The sequence below is a fragment of the Dunckerocampus dactyliophorus genome, chromosome 7 (assembly GCF_027744805.1).
Source record: "Dunckerocampus dactyliophorus isolate RoL2022-P2 chromosome 7, RoL_Ddac_1.1, whole genome shotgun sequence".
Lineage (NCBI taxonomy): Eukaryota > Metazoa > Chordata > Actinopteri > Syngnathiformes > Syngnathidae > Dunckerocampus > Dunckerocampus dactyliophorus.
The window spans coordinates 8963610-8989075 of NC_072825.1; the positions used below are offsets into that span (position 1 = coordinate 8963610).

At 40.7% G+C, this 25466-nt stretch overlaps 3 protein-coding genes across 9 annotated transcripts in view; all 3 read right to left on the reverse strand.

The window, feature by feature from the left end:
- Positions 1-4218, reverse strand: part of cdca3 (cell division cycle associated 3) — a 6406-nt gene extending 2188 nt beyond the window's left edge. For 2 of the 3 annotated variants that reach the window (XM_054781197.1, XM_054781198.1), the window contains exons 1-4: positions 4091-4218; positions 3434-3599; positions 867-972; positions 6-794 (exon numbers count right to left, since the gene is read on the reverse strand). In XM_054781197.1, coding sequence (XP_054637172.1) covers positions 6-794; positions 867-972; positions 3434-3565 — 1027 coding nt within the window. In that variant the 5' untranslated portion in view covers positions 3566-3599; positions 4091-4218. Of the gene's footprint in view, positions 1-5; positions 795-866; positions 973-3298; positions 3379-3433; positions 3600-4090 lie in introns of those variants that run through there. The other variant, XM_054781199.1, reaches the window with a different exon arrangement.
- A 327-nt stretch (positions 4219-4545) lies between these two features.
- Positions 4546-16945, reverse strand: pex5 (peroxisomal biogenesis factor 5). Of its 5 annotated transcripts, XM_054783002.1 has the most exons (17): positions 16718-16938; positions 14069-14227; positions 13956-13994; positions 13740-13857; positions 13512-13658; positions 13230-13314; positions 12789-12879; positions 12484-12606; positions 9807-9920; positions 9435-9518; positions 9089-9208; positions 8855-8998; positions 8709-8779; positions 7003-7224; positions 6759-6924; positions 6519-6676; positions 4546-5422 (listed from the first exon to the last, which is right to left on the reverse strand). In XM_054783002.1, exons 2-17 carry the CDS (start codon positions 14180-14182, stop codon positions 5176-5178), a joined length of 2043 nt encoding a protein of 680 aa, XP_054638977.1. In that variant the 5' UTR covers positions 14183-14227; positions 16718-16938; the 3' UTR covers positions 4546-5175. The 5 variants fall into 5 exon arrangements, with proteins under 5 accessions (XP_054638977.1, XP_054638976.1, XP_054638975.1 ...); XM_054783001.1 differs by having other exon boundaries at positions 13512-13857; positions 16713-16945; XM_054783000.1 differs by having other exon boundaries at positions 13512-13857; positions 16718-16939.
- Positions 16946-17880: 935 nt separating this feature from the next.
- The window catches only part of clstn3 (calsyntenin 3), a 33586-nt gene continuing 26000 nt past the window's right edge, over positions 17881-25466 (reverse strand). The window contains exons 14-19 of the mRNA XM_054781804.1: positions 24097-24323; positions 23641-23802; positions 23022-23167; positions 22817-22946; positions 20986-21170; positions 17881-20897 (exon numbers count right to left, since the gene is read on the reverse strand). Coding sequence (XP_054637779.1) covers positions 20742-20897; positions 20986-21170; positions 22817-22946; positions 23022-23167; positions 23641-23802; positions 24097-24323 — 1006 coding nt within the window. The 3' untranslated portion in view covers positions 17881-20741. The remainder of the gene's footprint in view (positions 20898-20985; positions 21171-22816; positions 22947-23021; positions 23168-23640; positions 23803-24096; positions 24324-25466) is intronic.

Genomic DNA, 25466 nt, shown 5'->3' on the forward strand with positions numbered 1-25466 from the left:
TTTACCTTTCTGCTTTTGTTTTCCCGAGTGTCCCTTGTTTTCTTTGTTGATGTTCTTCACGGAGACAGACACAGCGAGAGGAGAGGACCCTCCTTTCCTGCCTTGCACCGCTCTGGCTCTCAACCCCGTGGCCCCGAACCCTTTGCCCAGCCACTGAGGTTTGAACACCAACTGACTTGGGCTCTTGGGGTCAAAGGTGAGCCGGTGGACACCCACAGGAGGCTGCTGCGGGGGCTCGAGGCTCAGCGCCACTGAAGATTCCTCAGAAGGTTCTCCAGAAGTTACGCAGTCTGGGGAGTTGTCGAGTGTGACAGTAGGGAGGGCGTAGAGGTGGTCCACCCCCTGAGTGACAGACTCAGCCACGTGATGCGACGAGGCGGGGCTCTCGCGGTGCACCTCGGCAAAGACCTGGGCGGCAGTGGCGCCCTCGTGGTAGGTGATGAGACTCATGCTGAGCCTCTTGTGCAGCGGAGACTCCCGGGCTTCCTCCGCCTCCTCCAGGCTGACGTCGGCTTCGATCTCCACCTCCACTTGGGGCTCCTCCAGCAGCACAAAGGGGCTGGAGGCGCTCATACTGTGGATTGGCGTGGCCAGGAGGTTAGCGTGCGCTGCCAAGGAGCCAAAGGTGCGTGGTCTTGGCGGACTGAGGAGGGGCTTGGTGGAATCCATCTCCTGGCTCTTGTTGACTTCCTTCTCCTCCTGGACAGTGTTGCTGGATCCATGTTGGGGCACTTTGCCTTCAGCCTCCATGTGGAAGAGCATGCCCAGGCGACGAGTGAAGGAGCCCACCTTGGCTGCAAATGTGACGTTCGGTCATTTCACAGCCCACATGGTTGATGCGCTCATTTGTTAAGCAAAGCTCTTACCTCTCATGACCTCTCTCACGGGCGTGCGAGTAATGCCCACAGTGGGAGAGCGAGGGTCACTCGTCCCTAAAGGACACTCTTCATTTGTCACCATGAGCCCACCAACCTAAGGGGGATAGTTATTGTGGTTATGGAGGGGCGACCACGCAGCACACGTAAGCTGTGGATTTTCCAGTATGGCTCAGATGTGCCAGTTTTTTGGCAAGTACTCTGTGTTTCTCATACATTCATTCATTTACAGTATTTGTGGCCATCCCCCACAGATTTGGTGGTACCTTTTTTTTTTTAATATATCTAAATTTGGCGCTACCTATTCGCCCTCCCCCTTGCTTGTGTATCTCATCATTACAACTCAGTACAACAGGTCGCATCGTAACTGCTTCTTAACACACCACAGATTTTTATTTATTTATTTTTTAAATCACACGAGTTTAAAGCGCACTCACACACGTTTATCGCTGATCAAAAACTCGTAAGTCACTAACGTCTGTGTTCTGTTGGTAAGTAAAGTTTAAACACAATGAGATACTGGGGGTATTCTGCAAAAGTGGCTCCACCATCCCAGGCTTTGTGCTCAAGGTGCAACTCAACAAAACCTAAACTCCCCAAACAGGAGTGAACAGTACTTGTCAAGTCCGGTTTTCGGCTGTGTGCCAAGTGCGCGTTCACATGAAAGGGGGCTGTTTGACGTCATATTATTCTACTTTCGCTGAAAAGTTAAGCGATCCCAGCCAGTGTATTTTATACAACATGAGCACGTAATTACTGTGGAGCGTTATGAGGAGTTCCCAAAAAATGATGACTGGTAAAAGCAACACTGTCGCCGCCAACAGAGCGAGGGACTAACTATACCCCACTAGTCTTTTCATTTATCAACCCTCAACATATTAACATTTATCCATTTAAACCAGGGGTGGGCAAACTGTGGCCCACGGGCAATAGTAGGCCTGCTAAGCATCTTAAGCTGGCCCACTGGGCATTTCCAAATTCCTTCGTCGAAACCTTTAACATGGAAACTGTGAGATGCTTTTGACGTTGCCAAAATAGTTAGATGTAATCTGTAGCTTGTAGAGAAAAAGCCATCCAAACACCACAACACACACGGCGCACAAAGCAACCTACCAACTGCACCATGTGGGCATACAAACATCTCTACTCGATACCTATGCAAAAAAAAAAACAAACAAAAAAAAACAAAACACCCATATATTCCCGCCACAAGGCATGCTGGGTAGCCTGTGGCACTCTCTCCCAACATTGTCATGTTTGTCGCATTTTTGCAAAATATATTGATTAGGTCGTCATAGAAGTAAACAAGGAGGAGCTAACATACTCTTGACATCCAATGTTTTATTGTTCATAGTTCGTATTGCTGCAGCTGGGCTAGCCAGCATGCCTTGTGGGCAGTTTTAAGTTACGTGTTATGTTTAGCGCTTAGTTGTTGATTTATGTGATGCGTTACCTTGCTGTGGATGTGTTTTCGTTTCTTTGCACCTGTGAGAAAGGGTGATGGGTTTGTGTTGTTCTGAACATTCATTTCCCAGGATACGAATGTGAGAAAGGGTGATGGGTTTGTGTTGTTCTGAACATTCACTTCCCACTGTATCTTGTTATTGTTATCTGCTGACCTTGCCTACCAGGTGCTTGTTATGTACTGAGGAAGACAGGACACTCATATAACCAAACTAGGTTGCCTGGCGCCTGTTTTGTTAAAAACAGTAACTCTGTGTGCGAATGCCTGAGTTTCGGGGCAGGCCACCCCGTTCTCATGCTCGCACGAACAGACTGGCATAAAGAGGGGTGAGCGAAAACACCTAGACAGAGTCTGCTGCGGGTTGTGATCGAACGCCCAGCCGACTGATGCGAACTCTTCCACGGGTGTTGGCTCTCCACTCTGTTGGCGTAGGTAAGAGGCTTTTTCGCTGCAATCATATATCTTGTGTGTTGATGCTTAAATAAATACGCCCTTGTTTAGGCTAAAATACCTTGATGTGTCTGTGTCATTCTGTGTGCCGACTGAACACGATCCTCTAAAAATATTCTAAAACAGCACCGTGAGCAAGCATGTCAGTCTGCTTGATGCCACCTATATAGACAGCCACATTTTTTAACCCAACGTGGCCCGCAAGTCAAAAAGTTGGTTGCTGATTTAAACCATCACTGTTAAATCTAGACAAGCCAAACAAGCGCATCACGTGGTTTTGTCTGTGTCTGTTTACAGCGCCACGTGTAGGTTTGCCATTATGTTTTACTGTACATTGTCTTCACCCAGTAATCCGTTCCCGTGTGGATGTGACTATTTACTGATCCGAAACGGTTTATGCAATGTTTTTTTTTTTTCAACCTGCCCAAAAAAAAAAAAAAAAAAAAAAAAAAACCTGGAGCGTTCCTATGTGGACAGGAACAATGTCTGAGTTTTTGAAAATACCCACTCTGGTTGGAGTTTTGAGTCATGGCAAATTAGACGATCTACACCGCCCCCACAACACATCACCACAGGCAGATTGCAGACCTGTGGGAAACACTAATAGCGTGAGTGATATAACACAGATGTGTGTATACTGTACCTGAATAGGAGTGCGATCAATGGCCAACGATGGAGAACGTGGATCCACCAGATGGGCGACCTGGGCGTTCTTGATGGATGCTTCAGGTTTGGGTGCAGCGCACACAGTCATCTTGCTTTCACTGGATCCCATATTTTCTACTTTTTGTTTGTATTATTATTCCTAACTTGGGTACCACACAAAGACAAAACAACTTTAATGATATGGAAAAAAAACACAGCACAAAGTACAATTCCATAATGATAAAATAACTACACTATTTTGTCAAATAGAAAAGTGGTATAATCACAGTTTATAGTGTGAAATATCGTTCCAAACAAAACAGTACTGAAATGTTTCTCAAATTCAAACTACAGCCAATAGCCATAATTCAATACAAAATATAAGTCTTTTCAGGGCGAGTGTGATACTTTGAGAACCCAACAGCTGTTACACAAATCGATATGTACTGATATGAACTTGTAACACATTTCTTCTTGAAGAGTCGCTTCAAGCCGAATAATGGTGTGCTAACGCTAGCTAGTTAGCAAGCTAGTTTTGCTAATGTGGGATAAAGCTAAGGCCCGTGTCCTCATTTCACTTTAGACAATAACTTGGTTGTATTATGACAGATATTTAACAGCCCAGGTAGAAATAAGCAAATATTTTCAAGCTTACCTTTAAAAGAAGTCGACAGTCGAGAAGACGAGTGGCGTTTAAAGCGATTTTAAACCCTTCGCACAAACTCCACATTTGGAAATAAACACAGGACTCTTCATACTTTTAAATGGCTAGGTGGAGGCCATGCTTTTTTTGAACTAACCAATCGGCGATTGGTTACGGCCCCTCTGCCCGGCACTAATTGGCTTAGGGAATTGTGATCGCCAGGTAGGCGGGGCGTGTGGCTGCATCTTTTGAAATAAAACTGTCGTTTGCACACGTGACTCACGACGTGTGCCAAAAACTCCTTCAGACTAAAATACAACTATTTTTAGTAAGATGTGAATATTTTTTTACGGTATAATTTCACGTAGATTAATTTTCTAAAACAATAAATTATCTCCAATAATGAATATATCATTTTGTATTATAGAACAATAAATAAAATACAATCTTACAAATATGGAATCAAAGCTTTATTGCTGATTATTATATTAAACATTGCAGTCAGATCATAACTCTGTCTGACAACAACTATAGTGCAACAATTACAATGCACATTATGGTTAAATTACAATGGATGAATTTTTTTTTTTAACAAGAGATTTGAAAAAGAGAGGGAGGAGCCCAGAGCAACCAATCCGATGACACATGATGTTATCGTTCAATGTCCCTGCTTATTCTGGTGCACACAAACTTACGAGTAACAGTCACACTGGTTGTCAGTTCATTGTCCAGGTTAATTACCAAAAATTAATAATGTTGATATTACAAAAAGGAAACTAGCACTGCTGATTATATTGATATAATCATTGCATTAGCAAGTACTTACCATAAATCTATTGTACATGATGGGAGTTTAAAGATCTACATATGTCTTGCATTGTAAGACGAAACAGGGATGCGTCATTTATGCGAAATAAAGAAAATTTATTCCCATTGGCTGCTACTTTCACACACTATTACTGCGTTTGTCCTAGAAGTGCACCGGATGGAGGATGATTCACAGTATTTTCCTCCTGTTATTGTCCCTTTCATTCATTCAAACATTTGCCTCCATGCAGAGAACATTCACACTCAATTAACTCTCCCTGGACAGACCTTCATTCATGCCCTCCCTCCACTTCCCTCTGGCAAAAGTGAGCCAGCAACGTGTCCAAATCCCGGCGGTCAGCAGCTGAGTACAGCGAGCTCTCCCCCATCATGCTGAGAGCCATGCGCAGGGTGGACCAGATGTTGTCAGACATCACCGTGGCCGCGGTGCCTCCAGGGCCTCGCACGGCCCTCGCTTCGTCACCGGCGGCCTGCCGCTGGAGAGACAGGGCTTCCAGGAAGTGCTCCACTGCCTCCCTGCAACATTAAGGAAACAACTGACATTGACTGATGAGCTTTGGTATTAAAGACTAGCATTATAAGGCATAACATTTGTTGACATATCATAATAACTTTTTTAAATGCATAGTGAATGCTGTAATTTGAATTTTCACAGCACTGATTGTGCCATCTAGTGGACATACGAGTTACTTGTACCCATTGATCAAACTAATTGTTCAAATTGCCTAATAAATGTTGCAATTCTTTAATTAAAAATAACTTAACATAATTAAATAAGTCAAACATGAACAACAAATTACACTTAGTCGGCACTTACTTGGGAACACTCGAATAATCTATTGATCTATCATGGTCACGTTAAAAAGAAAATTCTATGAAGTTTTCAGTACAAAAATACAAAAAACAGCCTTACTTTTACAGGGAAAAAAATGGCAATTTTATAATAAATAATTTTACAAGATTGACTGTTTTTATTAATGCATTTATTTACTAATAATGCCATTTATTAAAGTTGTAATATTACAAGATTCCAGCTGTATTTATTTGAATCTTAATAATAGTGCAGTTTATTACTATTATATTATTACTCAATTTATTATCTGTGTTATAATTTATTTATTTTTAAGAGTGTAATCAATGTATTTATTACTGTATTTAATTATTTATTTTATGCAATTTATTATTTTATAATTAGTTATTAAATTTTTTCATTATTAAAAATAAAAATCTCATCCCTTTCTTGCACAGTAATATTCTGATGTCTTCTCATAAAAGTATAACTACATTATTGCAATGTTATGACTTTTCTCTCTGCATTTATATAATACTTTTTACATGTATATATACATATATATTTTTCTTTTCACCGTAGCCCTAATACTCATTTGTGAAATTCAACATAAACAACAAAAAATAAAAAATTTGCAAGGATAATCATTCTTAATGATTAATTGAACAATATGCAAATTACTGTGGTTAATATTCGAGACAGTTTTCAGTGTTATGCTACACCACTGCAAACTACTTAATGTGTGTTGTCAAAAAAAAAAAAAGGTATAGTTAGGTTATGGAAGTGGTGTTTTAATGCAGTAGTTGGACACCACATGCTCACCTGTGTGCTCCTAAATTGACACAACTGATTCCCAAGTTGTAGCGACTGCGTACAAAACCTGGCTGCAACTCCAGGGCTCTCCTGTAGGCGGCCACCGCTTCCTCTGAGCGGCTGCTGTTAGCTAGTGTTGCGCCCAGCTTGTTCCACAGCAAGTAGTCCTGACAGACAGAAAAGGGGGAAAGTGACGTGTAAAAAATGACCACACAAACACCATGCAGGTCTACACTGATGTAAGCTCACCTGTGGCGTGGCAGAAAGAGCTGCACTGAAACAGTCCACCGCTTTATCATACTCTCCGCTGAGGTTGAAGAGAACTCCAAGACCACACTGCAGCTGAGGGTCCACCTGAGCGGGGTCTGTGTTAGCTGCGCGGAGGAATAAAGTCTGCACGCCTGTAAACAAAGATCTGCGAAGACAGGCACATATTGAAACACATTTAAAATAACTGAATACTGAATAAAAACAGGAGCTGACCGATACTCACTCAGGCAGCAGGGAGCCAAACCGCTCCTGCTCTTTGCCCCTTTCTCTGGAAGCTTCCCTCTGGCTCTCCAGCTCGTACTCCTCCCACACGGTGCGGTATTTTGGGTTGTGCTTCAGCCAATCGCGAAGAGTCTCGCAGGCTTGCCTGTGCAGCGATTCATTGGTGAAGCTGACGGCCAGCGCCATCAGAGCGGTCAGGTTGTCATTCTTCAGCTCCAAACACCTAACACAAAGACACCTTAAATGTTATTCTAACTCATACTTGCTTTATCCTCCAATTAAGGCCTCTATTCGATGAATCACTGGGGTCTCTAACGCTGGGTCCAAAAACATTGGCATGAACAGCTTAAGCCAGTGCCTGTTCAGGACGCCTGTGGGGTACTTATATGGAGTTAAAATCATGCCAAAACATTTTTAACTTTTGCATTTATTAATTAATCTTTAACTTACTGATTGATATGACCAATAAAAATTCTCCAAAATTATGTAAAAGCACTTTTTCCCCAAACTAATTGCTGTAGTACAACCAGGATGACGCTATCAATGTGTGTGGTGAGTTTGGTGTCAATACACTTCACAGAAGTGAAATTATTGAATAATCATTTATTGTTTCTTTTCGGTATAGTCATTTGTAGATGGTTCCTGCGGTCTGGTCTCACTGCTAGCTGGTCATAGAGAACAATGTAATAGTCATAGTGCAGAGGACTACTTGTTTTGATAAAACATAAATAAGTTGTATCTCATTGTCTGCGTTACCACTGTTGGAAAGAGGTATCGTTTGCTTTCTAACAAACCTTCCCTTGGGAGTTATAGATCCCGAAAGTTTGAATCTGTGAATATATTTCTAACTTTACTGCAGTGTGAGTCTGAAATTCATGTGTGTGTGGATCTGTTAGGCAGAAAATTAGTGCAAAAGTCACAAAACAGTTTTCCGTCGTAGAATTGTTTTTTGTACTTAAGCATACATGTCTAAATAATTTAACTGTTCACGACTAAAAACAGCAGCACTTTAACTATTACACCGTGTGTGTACAAAATTACACCTTAAAGAGGCATAAGACAGTCAAAAGCAATCATTTTAACCCTTTAGGCCCCAGAGGGTTTTTTTCAGTTTTGGCATTACTATTTCAAAAGGTTGTAGCTTGAAAAGGGATAGAAATAAAGGCATACTTTAAATTAGAAAAATCATCAGTATGCTCCAAAGTCTGTGATGGGAATAAATTTGCTAATCTAATTTGCATATTATGACTTCACCAGGCTCAGAATTTGTCACAAAAAAATGCACATTTCCCCCCACTCCAATGTAGAAACAACAACAACATCCACACGAGTGAAGTTTTAAAAAAAATGTATGTCCCCATAAATACACATTCACCAGCTGTCATGAGCATTTTGGCCCAACCTGAAAACGCAACCACAATCCTGACCTGAAGGTTGTTCCGTTTTTGCACTTGAAGGATATTTTTTTGTACTTGAAAGACTTTAGTTTGTACCAGGGGGATATTTTATGTGACTGAAGAAATGTGTTCCTTTGTATGTGTAAAACGTGCTGTATTTGTTTCTGAAGCAGGGTGTATTTGTTTGATCGGTACATCTCTTATTTGAAAAATGCATTAGTTTGTAAAGGACGTTTAGTATTGTGGTAGTGTATTGTGGTAGTGCAGTGGTAGTGGTGTGGCGTTTGTGATGTTTAATTATGTTTATAACCTGCGGAGGGCGCTGATGGCAGCAAATTCTTGTTCATTTTCTGCTTGACAAGTGCCCAGATACTGCCAAGCCTGCATGCATAAAATGAGTGAAATTAGCTGTGGCAGCCAAATGCTTTCTGTTATGTTGTGCTTTGAGATTCTCACCAGCTGGTTTTCTGCTTCTTTCTGCACTGCGCTTTCAAAGAAGCGCACGGCGCCAGGGATGTCCCCAGCCTCCATTCTCTTCACTCCCTCCGTCAAAGGGTCCTGGTGAGTCAAGTAAGGGTTGTCTTCTTCAAACTGATAGCCCTGAGAAGAAGGACAGAGAGAGGATGTTCTAACTATGTGGGGATTCAATAATGTGCATGACACTAAATAATGGTCAGAAGTGAGCTTGACCTTGTCATAAGACGAACTGAGTAGCTGATCAAAGTCCGTCAGCCATGGATGACTCTCTGCATCCCGCTTGGCCATCTCCTCCCACTCCTGCTGCAGCTTCTCCCAAAAATCCACATCACTCTGATAAAATGACAATAAATCATTACTGAGGCAGGCAGGGAAGGCACACATGGTGCTCTTCTTTAAAACTGATTTATGAGGAAGAGAAGGCAGAGGAGGAGGAGGAATTTCCCTGTGTCTCCTTGTGACATAATTCATTTTCAAATCTTGCACTTTCCCCAATCTGCCTTCTATCCCGGTCTTTACCCCTGCATCCAATTATCAGTGTGGTTTGGCTCCGTCTCACCTCCACTGCGGCTTTGGCTTGGTGGAAATCCGGTCCCGATGTGGTGAACTCATCCACCCAAGCTTCGGCTGACTCCTCCGACACCTGAATAAGAGGCCAGCAATGACACAATGGGTTGCCTGGAATCTGCTAAGTAAACTTGAGGTTGGGATGTGTGTGTGTGTGTGTGGTTGGGGGACAGGGGGAGGCAGTAAATCAGGAAAAATATAGTGGAAAGTGAATGGAAAGATGGAAGGTGAAAACAGAGAAAAGGCTAATACTATCCTCCCTAATGATGCAACCCAATTATCCTTAGAAAATAGAATATGTCTGTCTAAATAACGTGTGCAACAACACTAGAGTCTATCGCTGGCACGACCACAGCGGTCCTACCTGCCTGATGACCTTGGCCCACTGCTGTGCCTGCTTAGCTTTAGCTTTCTCAATCGTCTCCTTCCTCTCTGTGGATTCCAAGGGAAGACTTCCTCCCCCTGTTTCTGTCAGGAACTATGTCGAGGAGGTGGGGTTCAGTGTGGGAGTATATTTAAAATGGTAGAAGCAGCAGGGTGGATGAACGGTGATTGTTATTCATTAAAAATGGGACATTGATAGGGTCAAGAGTGGAAAGAGTACATGGCAAAGTTAGAGCACCCTAGTTGTGAGCAGGTACTCATCAGAAACACATGCACAGTAGAGCGCAAGAAGCCCATTTCTCACAGAAAAAGAACACCAAAATATCATAGAAAAACTGACAAAAATATAGACAAGAAGCCAAACCACTTTTTTGACACATGAGACTTAAATCTGATTTGTCTTCATTTTCCTTGGAAGAAATGGGCTTCTACAGCGATTAGAAGGGGAATCCTGTGAAAGTTTAGCATCAGCCATTGTCAAGTGAACACTACAGTGAAAATACACTGTCTCACAAAAGTGAGACATTTCAGCAAGTGTTTTTATAACAGTCAGGGGTGTCAAACTTGTGCCATGGAGGGTCGAGACACTGCAGGTTTTCTTTCCAGACGGTTACGAAAGCAGGTGATTTTAATGATCAACATCCTCCTTCGATTTGAGGGAAGGAGCTCATCAATTAAATCACCTGCTGGAGAAACTGGCTGGAGGGAAAACCTGTCGTGTCTCATCCCTCCATGTCATGAGTTTGACACGTGCAGTGTATCTTCTCAAGGGACAATACTATCGAGATGAAACTTAGATATACTTTATACTTTAAGATTAGTCCGTGTGCAGTTTGTATAGCAGTATAGATTGACTATCAAGTGAAAAGACTCAACATAGCCATTATTGTCAAAATTATTGTCTGGTAAGGTTGTGAAAAGATGAACCAATTGACAAGCGAGAATCGTCGAATGTAGAGACATGCACCAGATATTGTGAGACTAGCAATCAGTTGACAGTGCGTCTCTATAACTATGCGAAAGCCTGGGCTGCTGGTGAAACGATACTTGTGCATGCACCGTAGCTTACCATAACTGAAGATGGGAATAGATGTAAATAGAGTCTAGGAGGGCAAGGTGTTGAACACTTACCTGCTCCACCAGTGATGTCATCATGGAGGAGTGGAAGAAGATTCAAGTAACAACCTGTGTAGCTCAGCTACATAACAAGTGTGCTCACTGGGGTCAACGATACATTTTTTTTAAGGAGATACCGATAACTTCCTGCTTCTCAACACTGATACCAATATCTATTATTCTTAAAATTGAGATTGCAGTTGGAACACACCGGGGAGGTAAGAAAAAGTTGGATTTGACAAACTGTACCTGCAGATAGATAAATAGCCAGTGTCTTCGGGGATGTTGGACGATGCCACGGCGCGCACCTTCTTTGCTGACACAGGCGTCTTTAGGGGCTTTCGGAGCACTGTTGTGGCAATTCCTTGCCTTTTGGGTGGCTGGTGGGGTTTGGTGTGTTGAGGGTTGATGTTTTTTTTCTTTTGTCGAGAAGTGTTGGTTTGGTAGCTAGCGGGCAAGTGGGGAGGTCCTACACAATCAAAACGATGTTTACCACCCATGCTTTGGAGCACGTCACACGTTGGATGAAAGGAGTACTTGATTTGCTCACGGTGACCCACTTACAACACAGTCTCGCCTCATTGGAGCGATGTCATAATTCCTTATATGGGCCTGATTGTGCACCGCTAGTTCTCACTAGGGGTGGGGGAAATAATCGATTCTTAGATGCATCACGATGCGGACATTGCCGATTATTAATCGATTCATAAATGTCAATAATCGATGCTCACTAACAAAAAGACGGAAAGCGGATGTGCGTCCCGGACAGTTTATGGTGGTGCACCTAGGCGTAAGACGCTACTAGAATGGCTGAGCGTAAACTCGTCTGGAAGCACTTTGGCTTTCATGTAGTTGAAGGTAAAAATGAGCTGGACAAGAGCCAGACAATATGCAAGCTTTGTCATACAAGCTTCAAATATTTCAGGAACACGACAAATATGAGAAACCACATAGCACATTTCCACCCGAAACAGGAGGAAAAACAGCCAACTGAAGTTGCTGCCCACCAGAGAACCATCGAGCAGGTGATAACTAATTTTCCACCCAACTCTGGCAAGTGTTTCTGCTTGAAATACTTTTATTGCGAAGGAGTTGTGGCTGTATTCGGTTGTTGAGGAGCAGGGCTTTCGTGCTTTTGCTATTGGTGCTATTCACACCAAGGACACAAACTGGACATGTTCACTGTGAGATGTTCTCACTGGTGTTGCTAGCTATGCAGACAATGATGGCTATGTGTTGACTCATTTTCTGTGGATAGTAAATCTATACTGCTACACAAGCCCTACACATTCCAAAAGTTGATCTAAGTTAACTATCTATAGAATTGCCCTTGAGAAGATATACTGTATGAAATGGCTGCTGGGAGCGGTGTATTGACTTTTGTGAGATACTAGATATTAGAGATATTAGATACTACAATGCAGCCACAGTATTCATATTACAGGAGTACTGGCTGCATTTGGTGGAACATGTTACTGCAGCACAAAGACCCGTCAAAGTTTCCCAATGGCAAAAACGTCATCCTCAAGGGGACAGCGTACCTGGTTGAGGCTGGAAGCCCAGTTGTGAGCCTCTGTGGCCTGAGCTTTATCTGTGAGCTGTTTGTCTGTTCTGCTCTCCACTGTCACACTGCCCTCGCCAATTTGCCTAATGAACCGCAGGAACTACACAACAATGAAAAACAAAACAAGAAAAAAAAGCGATACAAAAAAAATTACCATTACTAGCTTATTAAAAATATAACTTGAAAGTAACAAAGGAATGGACAGAGTGAGAGAGTGCAGTGATAGAAGTGGCATGAACGGGGATTGGATGGCTTGTGGGTGGACGTGAAGTTGTTGCTCACCTCTGTGTTTTGTAACTTGGGGTCGTCGACTTTTGCCACAAGCTCATTGGCTGTCTGCCTCAGCTCCTCTGCTGGCTGGTATTCCTTTGTCCTGTTCAATTAACAAGAATATGTTCTAGTTTTTACAAATGTACAGCCTTTTCACTAAAGAGCAGGGGTATCCAAACTTTTTCACACGCATGCACACACGCACACACGCACGCACACGCCCACACACACACACACACACACACTGTATATTTAAAGACAAATCTTTGTGTTGTTATTAATTATTAGTTACAACATTTGAGCTTTGGCGCTTTAATTTTATTCGTACAACGTGTCATTGGCCCAAAAAACAGCAATCGCATGTCACAAATGGCCTCAGGCCCCAATTTGGACACCACAGCTTTAGAGGATGTCAGAACCTTAACAATAACACTTTTATGTCCTTTTTCTCACCACTCATTCTCCTTGTCTCCAAAGTCTCCCAGCCACAGCTTCTCCTCTGACTGCTCCAAATATTCCTCAGCCCAGCGTCCAGGATCTGGAAGAGAAAATAAAACATACACCAGGAGAACACACAGTAAGATTTTTTTTCCCTGAAATACTGAAGAAAAATAGTGCAGGTTTAAAGATTGATAGCGGCCCCACAGCAGCAATAGTCAGACAGTATAAATACATATACAAGTATTTGCTATCTATTCATTTTATTGACTTTGAGAAAAAGCCATTCAATGCTACCTGCAGCCTCAGCAATGAATTCTTTCGTCCAGTCGGCATCCGCGGCGTCACCAAGTGCGATGAGGCCCGGCGTTGATGCAGACTCTGAGCCTGAGACAAACTCTGCTGCCCAGTCACCTGAGAGAGCCAAGGCTGCCACATCCGGAGCTGGGGCATGAGGGGAAAATATTGCATTGGAGACATCTGTGAGGATAAGTTGATGATTAAAGAGCTGGGTAACAGAGGTACCTCTCTGTGGAGCTTGTCTGTAGCTTTGCTGGTCGATCTGCTGCATCTCCTCCAACAGCTGACCCATGTCGAATGTCTGCGGGGGGCGTGGGGGTGCCTGGAGAAACTCATTGACCAGCTGGAACCCCAAAACACACCTTAGTAGACCTTTATGTGGTTAAATCACCACACTAACTAAAGTATAAAACAATGCGAAGGTGAAATATGAGCACTCACGTCTTCCTCAGTTGCAATTTCAATGGGAGTTGGGGGAATCTAGCATGAAAAATGTCAACATTAGCCTTTTCATTTCAATTTAAACTAGCTTAAAAATAAAAAAAATTGCTCACTGTGGGTGTAGAGCGGTGCCGCCATGCCCCGGCCTCGTTGGTTATGTGACCGGTCAACTTCATGAGGGGATTGGCGCCGCCGCATTCTGCCTCCACCAACTCCCGCATCGCCATGGCAACACAAAGATGAAGCTAACCCAATGAGGCCGACTAAAAAAACTGAGAGGAAGGAGAAATACATCAATTTAGCAGTTTTCAAACATAAGTTATTGGTTTACTGTGTTAGGTCATTCCATTGACAGTCACTGTAAATGCACAAGTACAACATAGACACGTTATCCTGAGAATTACCATTTTAATATCTTATATAAAATACTCTAATCTGATGAACAGGTTTTCAGACTTCCTCTAACAGTGGAAAGGCCAAGCGAGGTAAAACGCATGCCCCAGTTATCTGATGCCACATAACCAACTTAAAGCTCCATCTGCTGTTTTCCATGTGATTTCCTTGTTAGGCTGAACCATGAATAATGAGGTTGGAACGAGTCAGAACACACAGGCATGCTCCGCCAGTTGAGCTATGTAGATGGATCTTTGTCTCTTTTGGATGGCAACAAAGACAAACTTTAAAGCTCCAGTTTTTTGTTTTACCATGTTATTGTTACTAGGCATCAGCATAACATAGCATAGCATAGCATAATATAACCATAAACATAACATAAACATGAGCAAAGCAAATAACCGCCAGGATATGTATTTAGCGCCAGGTAAAAAACAAACAAACAGTGGTATAAACAGTTGTGGCTGTAGGCAACCTCCTGATTTACTTTTTTTTTTTTATCGACACCACAGGCTGGCAGTAGCTGCATTTGAAATATCAAGAGTGGTCAGCATCCCGCAGCTTTATCTACCTCAACACGCGCTTTAAAATGTCGCAGTATTAATGCTGGCTAAGCAGTGTGCTCTTAACGGGTATTCCACTTGAATAAACACCACACCTCAATTAGACGCCTCCTTATTTTCCCTAAGGAAAAATTTAGGTCACAAGGCCAATGTTGGTGCTGTGGCTATCACAACCTTTACTATGACATCTGATACCTTCATGTGTCACGTGTGTGTTCCCACAACACACACCCACTGAAGCTGACGTTTATGGTATAGATAAAGGAGGCTGTAAAAGAACATTTAATATTATTTTTGTTTTTTCTGACAATATGGTATTGTACTATTGATTATTTTATCTAAGTATTATTTAGGGGCGTCCCGATCAGATATTGATATCATCAATATCAAGGTCATTTTTCAATATTCTATTATTTATTATCTACTACAGATAATAATCTACTACAGATTTGACGTGATCTGTTCCGTATTTATTTATTTATTCTCATTCTAGTTTCTTATTTTTCTTATCTCTCATGTCTTGTCTTGGTTGTTTTACTTTGAAGAAGTCATTTCAAGAAGTCATAAGCTATAACAGAAAAAGAGTAAAGTCCAATGATGTATAGCATCAATAAATGTAAGGATTTTTGCATTTAATTAACGGACACAAAAGTACACATGCTTGTAAAATAAGTGTAAAAGGTTAAAAAAAAAAACTGAATGTAAATAATTAAAATGGAAAAAATGGAATTTGGAAAAAATAAAAATGGATTTTATAGGGCCCTGAATAATTAATAATAATTAATAATCACAATAACATCCAAGAAGCAATTCTACAATACATCCACACCTAATAGTAGGCCTACCGACGACAATCCTCTCTAACCTACTCAACATCTCCAACCCTGCCAGAGATGAGTTATAATTTCCTAAATAAACTGTTAGGAATAAAAATAAAAAAAAATCACACATGCAGCATTCTTCTCTCCTACAAGCACATTGAGCATTGCACAAGACAGCCCATCTTCTGTTATCAATTACAGTTAAGCTGTCAATGTGAGGAAAATTCACACAGCTACGATATGATGATCAGGATCGATGTAAGAGGATTAGATATTATTAATACACTCTCATCGCAATCGGTGTCCACAACAATAGAGATAATACAGGAGTTGTGTAAAAATAATCTGCCTTTTCGAGGAGAATAACGCTCACTTTTAATTGACACATGAGAAGGACAACATGTTGGGAAATGTTGAACGCTGCTGCAACAACGATAATAAAGATCCAGTTAACTAATACAAAAAAACTGAACATTATCCTCTTTGTAGAAGCTAAATTGTTGACTTATTAGTGATTTGTCCAGTGAGTCTATAACAAATAGGCCAAGGTGACACCTGTCTCTTTACACACCACTGACCTATTGACCGTTCAGTATTTTTTTTTTTTGTTTCACCTTTAATATTCATAAATGGACTTTAATTTATACAAAATACATAAGTTATTCAGCAGTTGTTACTCTCCTGTGCTATCTAACAGGGTGGATTGTCATGTGTTACAACTGACTGCTAGGCAGTGAATATTAAACACGGTGTATTTATCCGGGAACAAATACAATGCCGTTTTAAATCATATTATACTGTTTGTTTAAGTATATAGAACGCAGAATGTTCGAGACACAAGTCTGTAATGCATCTAACAATACCAAGCTAGCTCGATGCTGGCTAGCTAAGCTAACTAGCTAGCTATCTCCAGCCAGCGGTGCCCAAGAAGACAGCAAGCCGCTTAAGACGCGAGAGGAGACGGCGAGCATGATGTTCACCTCACCGCCGACCGAATCCCGCTGGTTGTCCCTCCTCTCCGGTACGTCCGCTTCAACTGCTTTCACAATCAAAAAGTAATCGCTGTCAGACTGCCATCTCTCACGGAAAACATCAGTGGTAATCCGCCGTCGTGTGTTGTTCGCTCCTTTATTTACCTGCCTCCTCCATTCCACTGACACAGTACAATACACTGACAGCGTGGAGAAGCGCTTATTAATCAACTACCGAATGGTATTCTCAGAAGGCCTCTACGTACGTACACTACCAAAGGTTTAAAGGAGCTACGTAAAATTATTTAGCGTAAACCATCAAAGTTAACAGTTCTCAGGAGCCCAAAACCGCCACCGAATAAAGACGAATGTGCCATTTTGTTAATCTGATCGTGTTTCTTTGGTGTTCGTTTAAATTGTAATCAAAATGTTAGATAACACGATAATGGTCTCGTTCTGATGTTGGAATGTGCTGTTATGCAAATTTATCAGGCGTTAAAAGCAATCACGTGACCATCTGATCTGTTTGTTTTCCTAACTATCCATCCATCCATCAATTTTCTATGCCGCTTCTCATTAGGTTCGCGGGGGTATGCTGGAGCCTATCCCAGCTGACTTCGGGCGACAGCTGCAGGCAATTAATACATTTGCAAACATGGAAGTACATACAACTCTCCTCAGTATTGAAAACCTTATGCTGTATTATTAAAAATATTTGAACTATCCGGCAATATAAGATAAGATATGCCTTTATTAGTCCCACAAGGGGAAATATACACCCACCTGCCACAAAATTAGCTACATGGGGTACCAAATCATCCTTGTAATGTTGTATATCCAATACAAAATCAGTATCAAATCTCTGCACATCTTTACAAAGATATAAATGCTTAATTTATTTAGCTACACGAGATGCAAAAGAGAAAAAAAGTCTTATTAAAGTAATAATAAACATATTGCAAAATAAATACAATGGCTTATTATCTTTACATGATACAAAGTATAAAAATGTCTAATATAATTTGAAGAGTTTTGTTTTTACATTTTACAAAGTTGACCTTACTTTTACGCTTGCGTGACAAGTAATGTTACCCCAATTTTACAACTCATTTTTGGAATGGATTATATCTATCATTCCACTATTTCAAATCTAAAAAAAAAACAGGCTTCTCATGGAGACGTCATATATTGATTTTATTATGAATTTTGTTGACAGTGGTCTCTCTCTGTAACAATCCATGTCCTCACACCGCACCGGTAATTACATAATGTTCCAGTGGGTATAATATAATAATATAAGTTATGCAATGCAATGTTTACTCCTTCATAACATCACACTCAAAACAAAACAAAATAAACAGGCATTTAAATTGATTTACTGACAGGTTTTCAGCACTGCACATACACATACGGACAGCAAGAGACACGGAAGGGGAGACGGTGGGGGAGTCACATTCACTGAACCCAAATATCGGTGGACAAAAGAACGTAGAAAGTTGGTGAAAAGAGTGCCAAAGATGAGACATTTATCTACAGTTGCAGGTATCACAACAAATGTGACTCCCAGTGTTTTTTTTTCCTTTACTTTTCTGTGAGTCAGATATGGACAAGTTCTTAAATTACAACATTATCACACACAAAAGTAAGAGACACTCATCAAGCCAGGAGTTATCATCCTTACCACTACTACTATAGTATTATATATTCCTACTTATTTCTTTGATGCTGGAATTAACAAAACAGGAAATGACTTCATCTTCCATATCTCAAAATGTGCTGAAAAAGTGGCTGCTGCAATAATAACAATTCATAATGGTAATAATATGATCATAGTATTTATTGTTGTATGTACATAAAACTCATTACAATCAATACAATCAAAACTGCCCAAGCTGAGCGGACATTCCGGGGACAGCGGGGGTCGTGTTGTGTTGTGGTGTGTGTGCATGTGTGTGTGTGTGTGTGTGTGTGGTTTTTGGAGACATTCCAGAGGTCAATGTGTGATGCATTAGAGGTCAAGTCCAGCAGTTTTATCAGTTTTATTGTAGGAAGTGATGTTACCAAGTGCCAAATGCGCCAAGTACCAGTTTGTGTTTAGAATAATCTTCATAATAAGCCGTGAGAATTAACTCGTAATATGAGATAGAAGTTGTAATGTTACGACATTAGTCCTATTTTTCTGAGAAAAAAAGTCATATCATTACAGAAATGAAGTTGCCACGTTGGAATAAAGTCATAGTGTTACAAGAAGTGTTTGTAATGTCATATTTTTCTGAGCAAAAAGTCGTAAGGTTGCATAAAGTGAGGTTGCCAAGTCGCGAGAATAAAGTTGTGATGTTACGAGAATGAAGTCGTAATGGTAAGAGAAATTGTTAATAAAGAATGAAATGTTGTCGTGTGACCAGAATTGAGTCGTAACATTGCGAGAAAGAGGTCGTAATGTTTTCAAGGATAGTCATATTTTCCAGAGGAAAAAGTCTGCACCTTATCAAAATGTTGTCGTGTCACAAGAAGAAAGTCGTAATGGTACGAGAATGAAGATGTGATGTTACAAGAAATTGTTTATCAAATAAAAAGTTGCCACGTTGCACAAATTAAAGCGTAATATGAGAAAGAAGTTGTGTTATGCAATTTTACCAGAAAAGGCCTATTTTTCCAGAGAAAAAAAGTCATAACGTTATGGAAATGAAGTTGTCACGTTATGAGATTGAGTCGTAATGTTACGACAATTAAGTTGTAATATTACGAAGAAATTGTTTCTAAAGAACAAAGTTGCCGTGTTATCAGACTTCAGTCATAAAATGTTGCGAGAATAGCCATATTTCGTAAAAAAATCGTAACATTTCGTAAAAAAATCGTAACATTATGAGAATCAAGTTGTCATTTTATCTGAATAAAGTCGCCATGTTACAACAATAATACATGATATTGCGAGACATTTTTTTGCGAAAACAAAGTCGGAATGACGCACAAATAAAGTTAAGAAAGTAACACATCAGAATGTTAGGAGGATAAAGTCATAATGTTACATGAATAAAGCTGGATGGCCAAGAAAAAAAAAGGAATATTGCAAGAATAAAGTCGGAATGTTAAGTGAATGAAGCTGTAAGGTTATGAGACTAAAGCGACAACATTACAAGAATAACGTTGTCATGTTACTCGAATAAAGTTGTAATATTGCGAGAGTAAATACGTTGAGAGAATAAAGTTGTAAAGTTACGAGGGAAAAAAAGGCAACATTAAAAGAATAAAATTTACGAGATAAGTCATAATATTATGAAAAAAGTTGCATCAAAATGAGAATCATCATCTTTTTTAATACAATGACGTGAATAACAGAATTATATTCCCTGAATTAAATTGTAACATTACGAAAAAAGTTTTGAGTTTTTGAGAATAAAAAGTAAATCGTAAGAATGTAAGATTAATTCTTAAAAATTACGACTTTTTTCCCCATAAAGTTTATTTGAGTAATATTTTATAATACCTCATCCTTGTAATTCTATACATTTATCCTCCTGGTATTTTTTATGTTTTTCAGTGTGGCGCTACTATTCCTTCATAGATGTAAGCTTTACAAAACGTACGTTTTCTACGGAATGTGTTGAGAGAGGTCGCAAAGGGGGAGGAAACAGCTTGTGCGCTGACTTTGTGAGTCAGGTGTTGGCGTGTGGAGAGCAAGTATTTCAATTGTGTTCAATAACCAAGTACAATACAATCTTTTTTTTTTTTTTAAAGAAAGCAGCTTCATTCATCCAGGCTCACTCTATACAGACACATTATCATTGTGATGCACCACAATTCATTTAGGTGGCTCAGGCTGTTAAATGACATTGTATACATTGTGCCACTGAACATTTAAGTGGAGAACAAGCGCCCCGTTGTTGGCTATAGGTTACGTATGGTGTGGCGTGTGTGGCTGAGTATATTACATTGAAGGTGTTGTGCGTGGTGTTCGCAGGTATACATTCCATACATGATCATAAAAGTGTTGTGACCGGTGGTTTCCATGAGAACAGGTGCAAGGTTTACATGCGCTCAGTAGCGGCGGGCGTTGCCCTCTCTCCCCTCCTTCTTGAAGATGATACGCTGGTCGTCGCCGGTGTTGTCGGGCGACTCGGCCACCTCCTCTTCCTCTTCCTCCTCGCCTTCTCCCTCCGTGTCAGCAGAGATGCCCAGGCGAGACTCATACGACTGCCAGCATGAATGACAGAGTGAGCGCTCTTCTTCTTAAAAGATCACACCAACATCCATGTGGATCTTTTTTTTTTTCTTTTTTTACCTCCATGGGGTTAACGATGATGGTGAGCGCAGAGTCGTCCCACTGGCCACCGCCCTCCTTCGCTGCTTCCCGAGCCTCCTCGCTGCGGCGATGGATGGAGCGGATTCGGAAAACGCCGAGGATCACCATGATGACTAAGAAGCCCACACACACCATGATGATGATGGTGGCGGCCCCAGGCACCACTGACAAACAACAGAAACAGATAATTAATATATACAATGAAAAACCACAGTCATACTTTGACAATGAGACAGATGTAGATATGGTCTTGTGCAACATCAACCAACCACAACAGTAGGTACACTTGAGTATTCAACTACAGTCCTCAAAACTGCAAAAAATACTAGAAAATATCTTTCCAGAGTGAGTACAAGGCTTGTAAAGCTTACAAAATACAGCAAATTACATTGATGGGAGACGGGATGCATATACCTGTATGTCAATAAAAACCCAGCATTATTGCGCAAGGGCAAGAGGTGACTAAAGCTGTAATGTTATGAGTATTAAGATATATTCTCGGGGGGGGGGGATCCTAATATCTTGAGAATAAAGTTGAAATGTGACAAGAATAAATGCATAATGTTACGAAAATTAAGTTAAAATAATTACATTGTATTTTAAGGGGAAAAATACCCCCAAACTATGACAAATACAATTTATTATTTATTTATTTATTTATTTATTTTTATATTAAGAGAACAAAGTTGTAATTACCAATGTTAAAAGAATTAAGTTATATTTTGAGGGGGGGAAAAAAATCATAGAATATGAGAATTACTTTCTATTTTTGTGATTTTTAAAAAGAATATTAAGAGAATACAGTTGGAATGTCCAAAAAAATGTAATGGTATTTTCAACCAAAAGAAATCATAATATGAAAATAAAGTCATAATGTTATGAGAAAAAGAATCACGACAGTAAAGTTGCCTTGTTCAAAAGAATAAAACTTGTAATATTACGAGGAACGCTTGTAATGTTATGAGCAGTGACATATTTGAGAAAAACGTCATAATATGCGAATAAAGATGTTTTTATGAGAAAGCTGTCGCATTCTTCAGAGAACAAACTCAGAATGTTACACGAAAAAAGAATCATACTACGAGACTTGCCATGTCACAAGAACAAAACTTAACTTCTAACATTATTTTATTTGATTTTATTTTTAGAAAAAAGTTGGAATATTACAAGAATAAAGACGTTTTTAGGAGAATAATGTGGGAGTTCTCAGAGATTAAAGATGGAATGTTAGAAGAAAAAGAATCACACCACTATGTGACACAAGTCATCATGTTGTGAGAATAGTGTCATAATATTAGGAAAAAAATGTAGTTATGACACTAGTCAATTTTTTATGTATTACTTTTATTACTATCATTTAAAAAAAATAGTACAAGAATAAAGGCATCTGTGAGATTAAAGTCGTAACATTATTGAAAAAGTTGTAATGAAAGGAAAAAAGTCGAACTATGACGAGATTAAAAAGATGAATATCAGAACTTTTTTATTTTATTTTTTTTTAAGAAAAGTTGTAATATGAGAATAGCGACGGTAGTTCTTTATCAGTTGTTTTTTAATCACTCCCATTTGGCTTGTCTGTTAGTGGGATGACACATAGGATTTCCATCAAACTTTGTGTATGTCTAATACGTGCATCACGATGAAATCCATTGCATTTTGGAACAAATCCAAATAAAAGATACCAATAAAAGAATTTTGTCCCCTGTCAGAACATTTACCAACAGCCGCAATGTTGAATAGTTTGAAATTTTTAATCTAACATGAAAGACTTGGTACGTTTAAAATACAAGCAGAGCATTCAAAATGTCACCTGTGTTGCGATGCTGGCTGGGCAGAGCGTGCCCACTGAGCTCGCCTGCATGTTGATGGAGAAACTGTTGCTGGGAGGCCATCAAGTGGGACGGATGGTACATACTGTCCAAGGAGTGGAGGAAGTTCACCTACAAGTACAAACAATGCATGATTATTTCCATTCCTATATTACCTACAAGGAGTCATAGTGGATGTCGCCTCACCTCAAGAGTCAACTCGTTGCTGGTGTATCTGCCATTCATCTCAGAGCAGGACAGACGGAACCGTCTTTCAAAGCGAGACGAGCTTCTTGACAGTCGGTAGCGGACCGAGCGAAGGACGTCCTCGTACACAGAGATGGATTCAGCACCTGGTGGACATGAGAGTCATTGCTGTGCTTTGTGAATGTGGACAAAACTCACTCTCAACGAGAACTGAAGTGTATTAGAAAAAGAACCCAAACCAACTTTGAAATAAACTTGAAATGTGAGCGTAAAAAGGATCAATTCCTCTTTTTGTTGGTTGACTTTTAAGGTGTCCCAATCTAACTGGAAGGATTATTTACTCATGCGGCTACTCCAACCAAAGTCCTACCAGTTTGAATTGGATTGAACTGCGACGTGGTATCAATTTGATTCACCTGTAGTCTTTAAAGTGGCTTAGACGCTTAATGTGAACACAAATTGATCCAGATTTCACTTTCCTTCGTAGTGCCACTGTATTGACTTATTGGGAGGCCCCATCACATCTAAAGCGGACCAGAACAAAAACTAGCTCCTCTTTCGCATGAAATCGCGATGTGAACACATCAGGATCAGGACTGACTGTATGTATACTTTTTACCTGTGATGGCAATGTAGGCTGTAGTATTGATGATTTCCAAGCCCCGCTCCCGGACGACATCCATATCCACTAGAAGCTCCTCCCTCTCTGGGTCAAGTTCCTCCCCCAAAGGTTGGACCTCACAGCCATCCAAAGTGTGGGCTACGGCGTCGGACATCAGCGCTGACAGACCAAATGTGAAAAAATATTAAGAGTCAATTTGGTGCAAACCACATATGTCCTGTTTACCAAGTGGTACGGTCTGATACGGAAGCGTTTCATAGCATTTCCATTATCAAACGATGTACAGGTTCTTAAATGGTCACTTTTGTGTTACAAGAGACAAAGACCACTTGGTGAAAATGATAGACATACATCATACAGACACCCACAACCAGGCCGTCACTGAACTGAAAAGTGGCAATACAATAAAATCCATACCGTCCTGAACTGAACTATACTCGGTGTTACGCTCACCTCCACCTTCCATCCCCTGCGCAGCCGTATTGACAGCGTGAGTCAGCGAGCAGACGATACGCAGCTCAGGAAAAAGGGGGACGCCCCGGGGGCCTTCGAACTCGGGAGCAGGGCGAGCCAGATGCGGACCGACCCCAGACAGCGAGATCTGTGGAGCATCCGGCTGAAGGACCACCAAGTACCCTTCCAGGGGCTTGAGGGACAGACAGCTCTCCTCGTTGAAACATCTGGAGGAGGGGATGGGGGCAGGGGGGAGACAATTAGCTAAATAGCTGTAGCGGCTATCTTGGAACTTCAGACTAAGAAGCTAGCTGCAAAATAGGACTACAATCAAGGCATAGGAGAGTTTTCCCCAGAATTTTTTTAAAATTTATTTTTTTATTATTTTTTAATGCCAGTGTTGAATTCAGTATTGCTCATGGGGCTTGGCTGAAATTCACACTTCTTTAGCCAGCAATCATGCTATGCCCCCTGCTGGTTGTTGCCTCTATTGCTTCAAGACAGTACTGACAAAATGCCAATTAACAATAACAATAATAAATTTAAGCCTGAGTCAACGCGCTCTGTGCTGTTTTCTGCCAAGTAGCACACTCCTTCTGACAAAGTGCTTAAAGGGATAGTTCATGAAGTTGACATCCCCATCAGCATTGTAGTCCAATAACAGCGACTTACCGCCCACTTGGGCTCCTAAATCCAGTTCTGGTCAGATTTCCGTGATGAAGAACGCAGTTCCACTTAGTTGCTGGGGACAAATTAAGTAAAGACTTTGGCTTCTCAGAACAATATGCGTTCAAAAGATTAATACATTTGCATCACAAAAAAAATCAGACCTCACAAAACGCTCGGCGTTATATATTTGTCTTACGTCGTATTCCTGCGCACTGTCGCCTGTGCGTTCATGTGTATGCAATGAAGACGCTCGCATCTACTTCTGCGACGGAGCGCCGCGGCCATCTTGTTTATGTATGTGTTCCACAGCGGAAGAAGATGCGAGCGTCAGGCGACAGTGCATAGGGCTACGGCGGGGGACAGATGTAACGCTGAGCGTTTTGTGAGGTTTGAGTTTTTGAGAAGGCATTTTTGTGATGCAAATGTTTTCATCTTTTGATATTGTTTTGAGAAGCCAAACTCTTTACTTAATTGTCCCCAGCAACTAAGCGGAACTACGTTCTTCATCACAGAAATCTGACCAGAACTGGGCTTAGGAGACCAATGTAAGTGTAAGTGAACTGTAAGTATTCCATGTTATCATGAATGTACCTGTTACTACATGGTTACAGCATGGATAGAAAACCATCAAACCTTGTTTAATAGCGGTCTTTGAGGCGGCATATGTGTGTCCCATTACGTGCAGTAATGAGTTGTCTCTT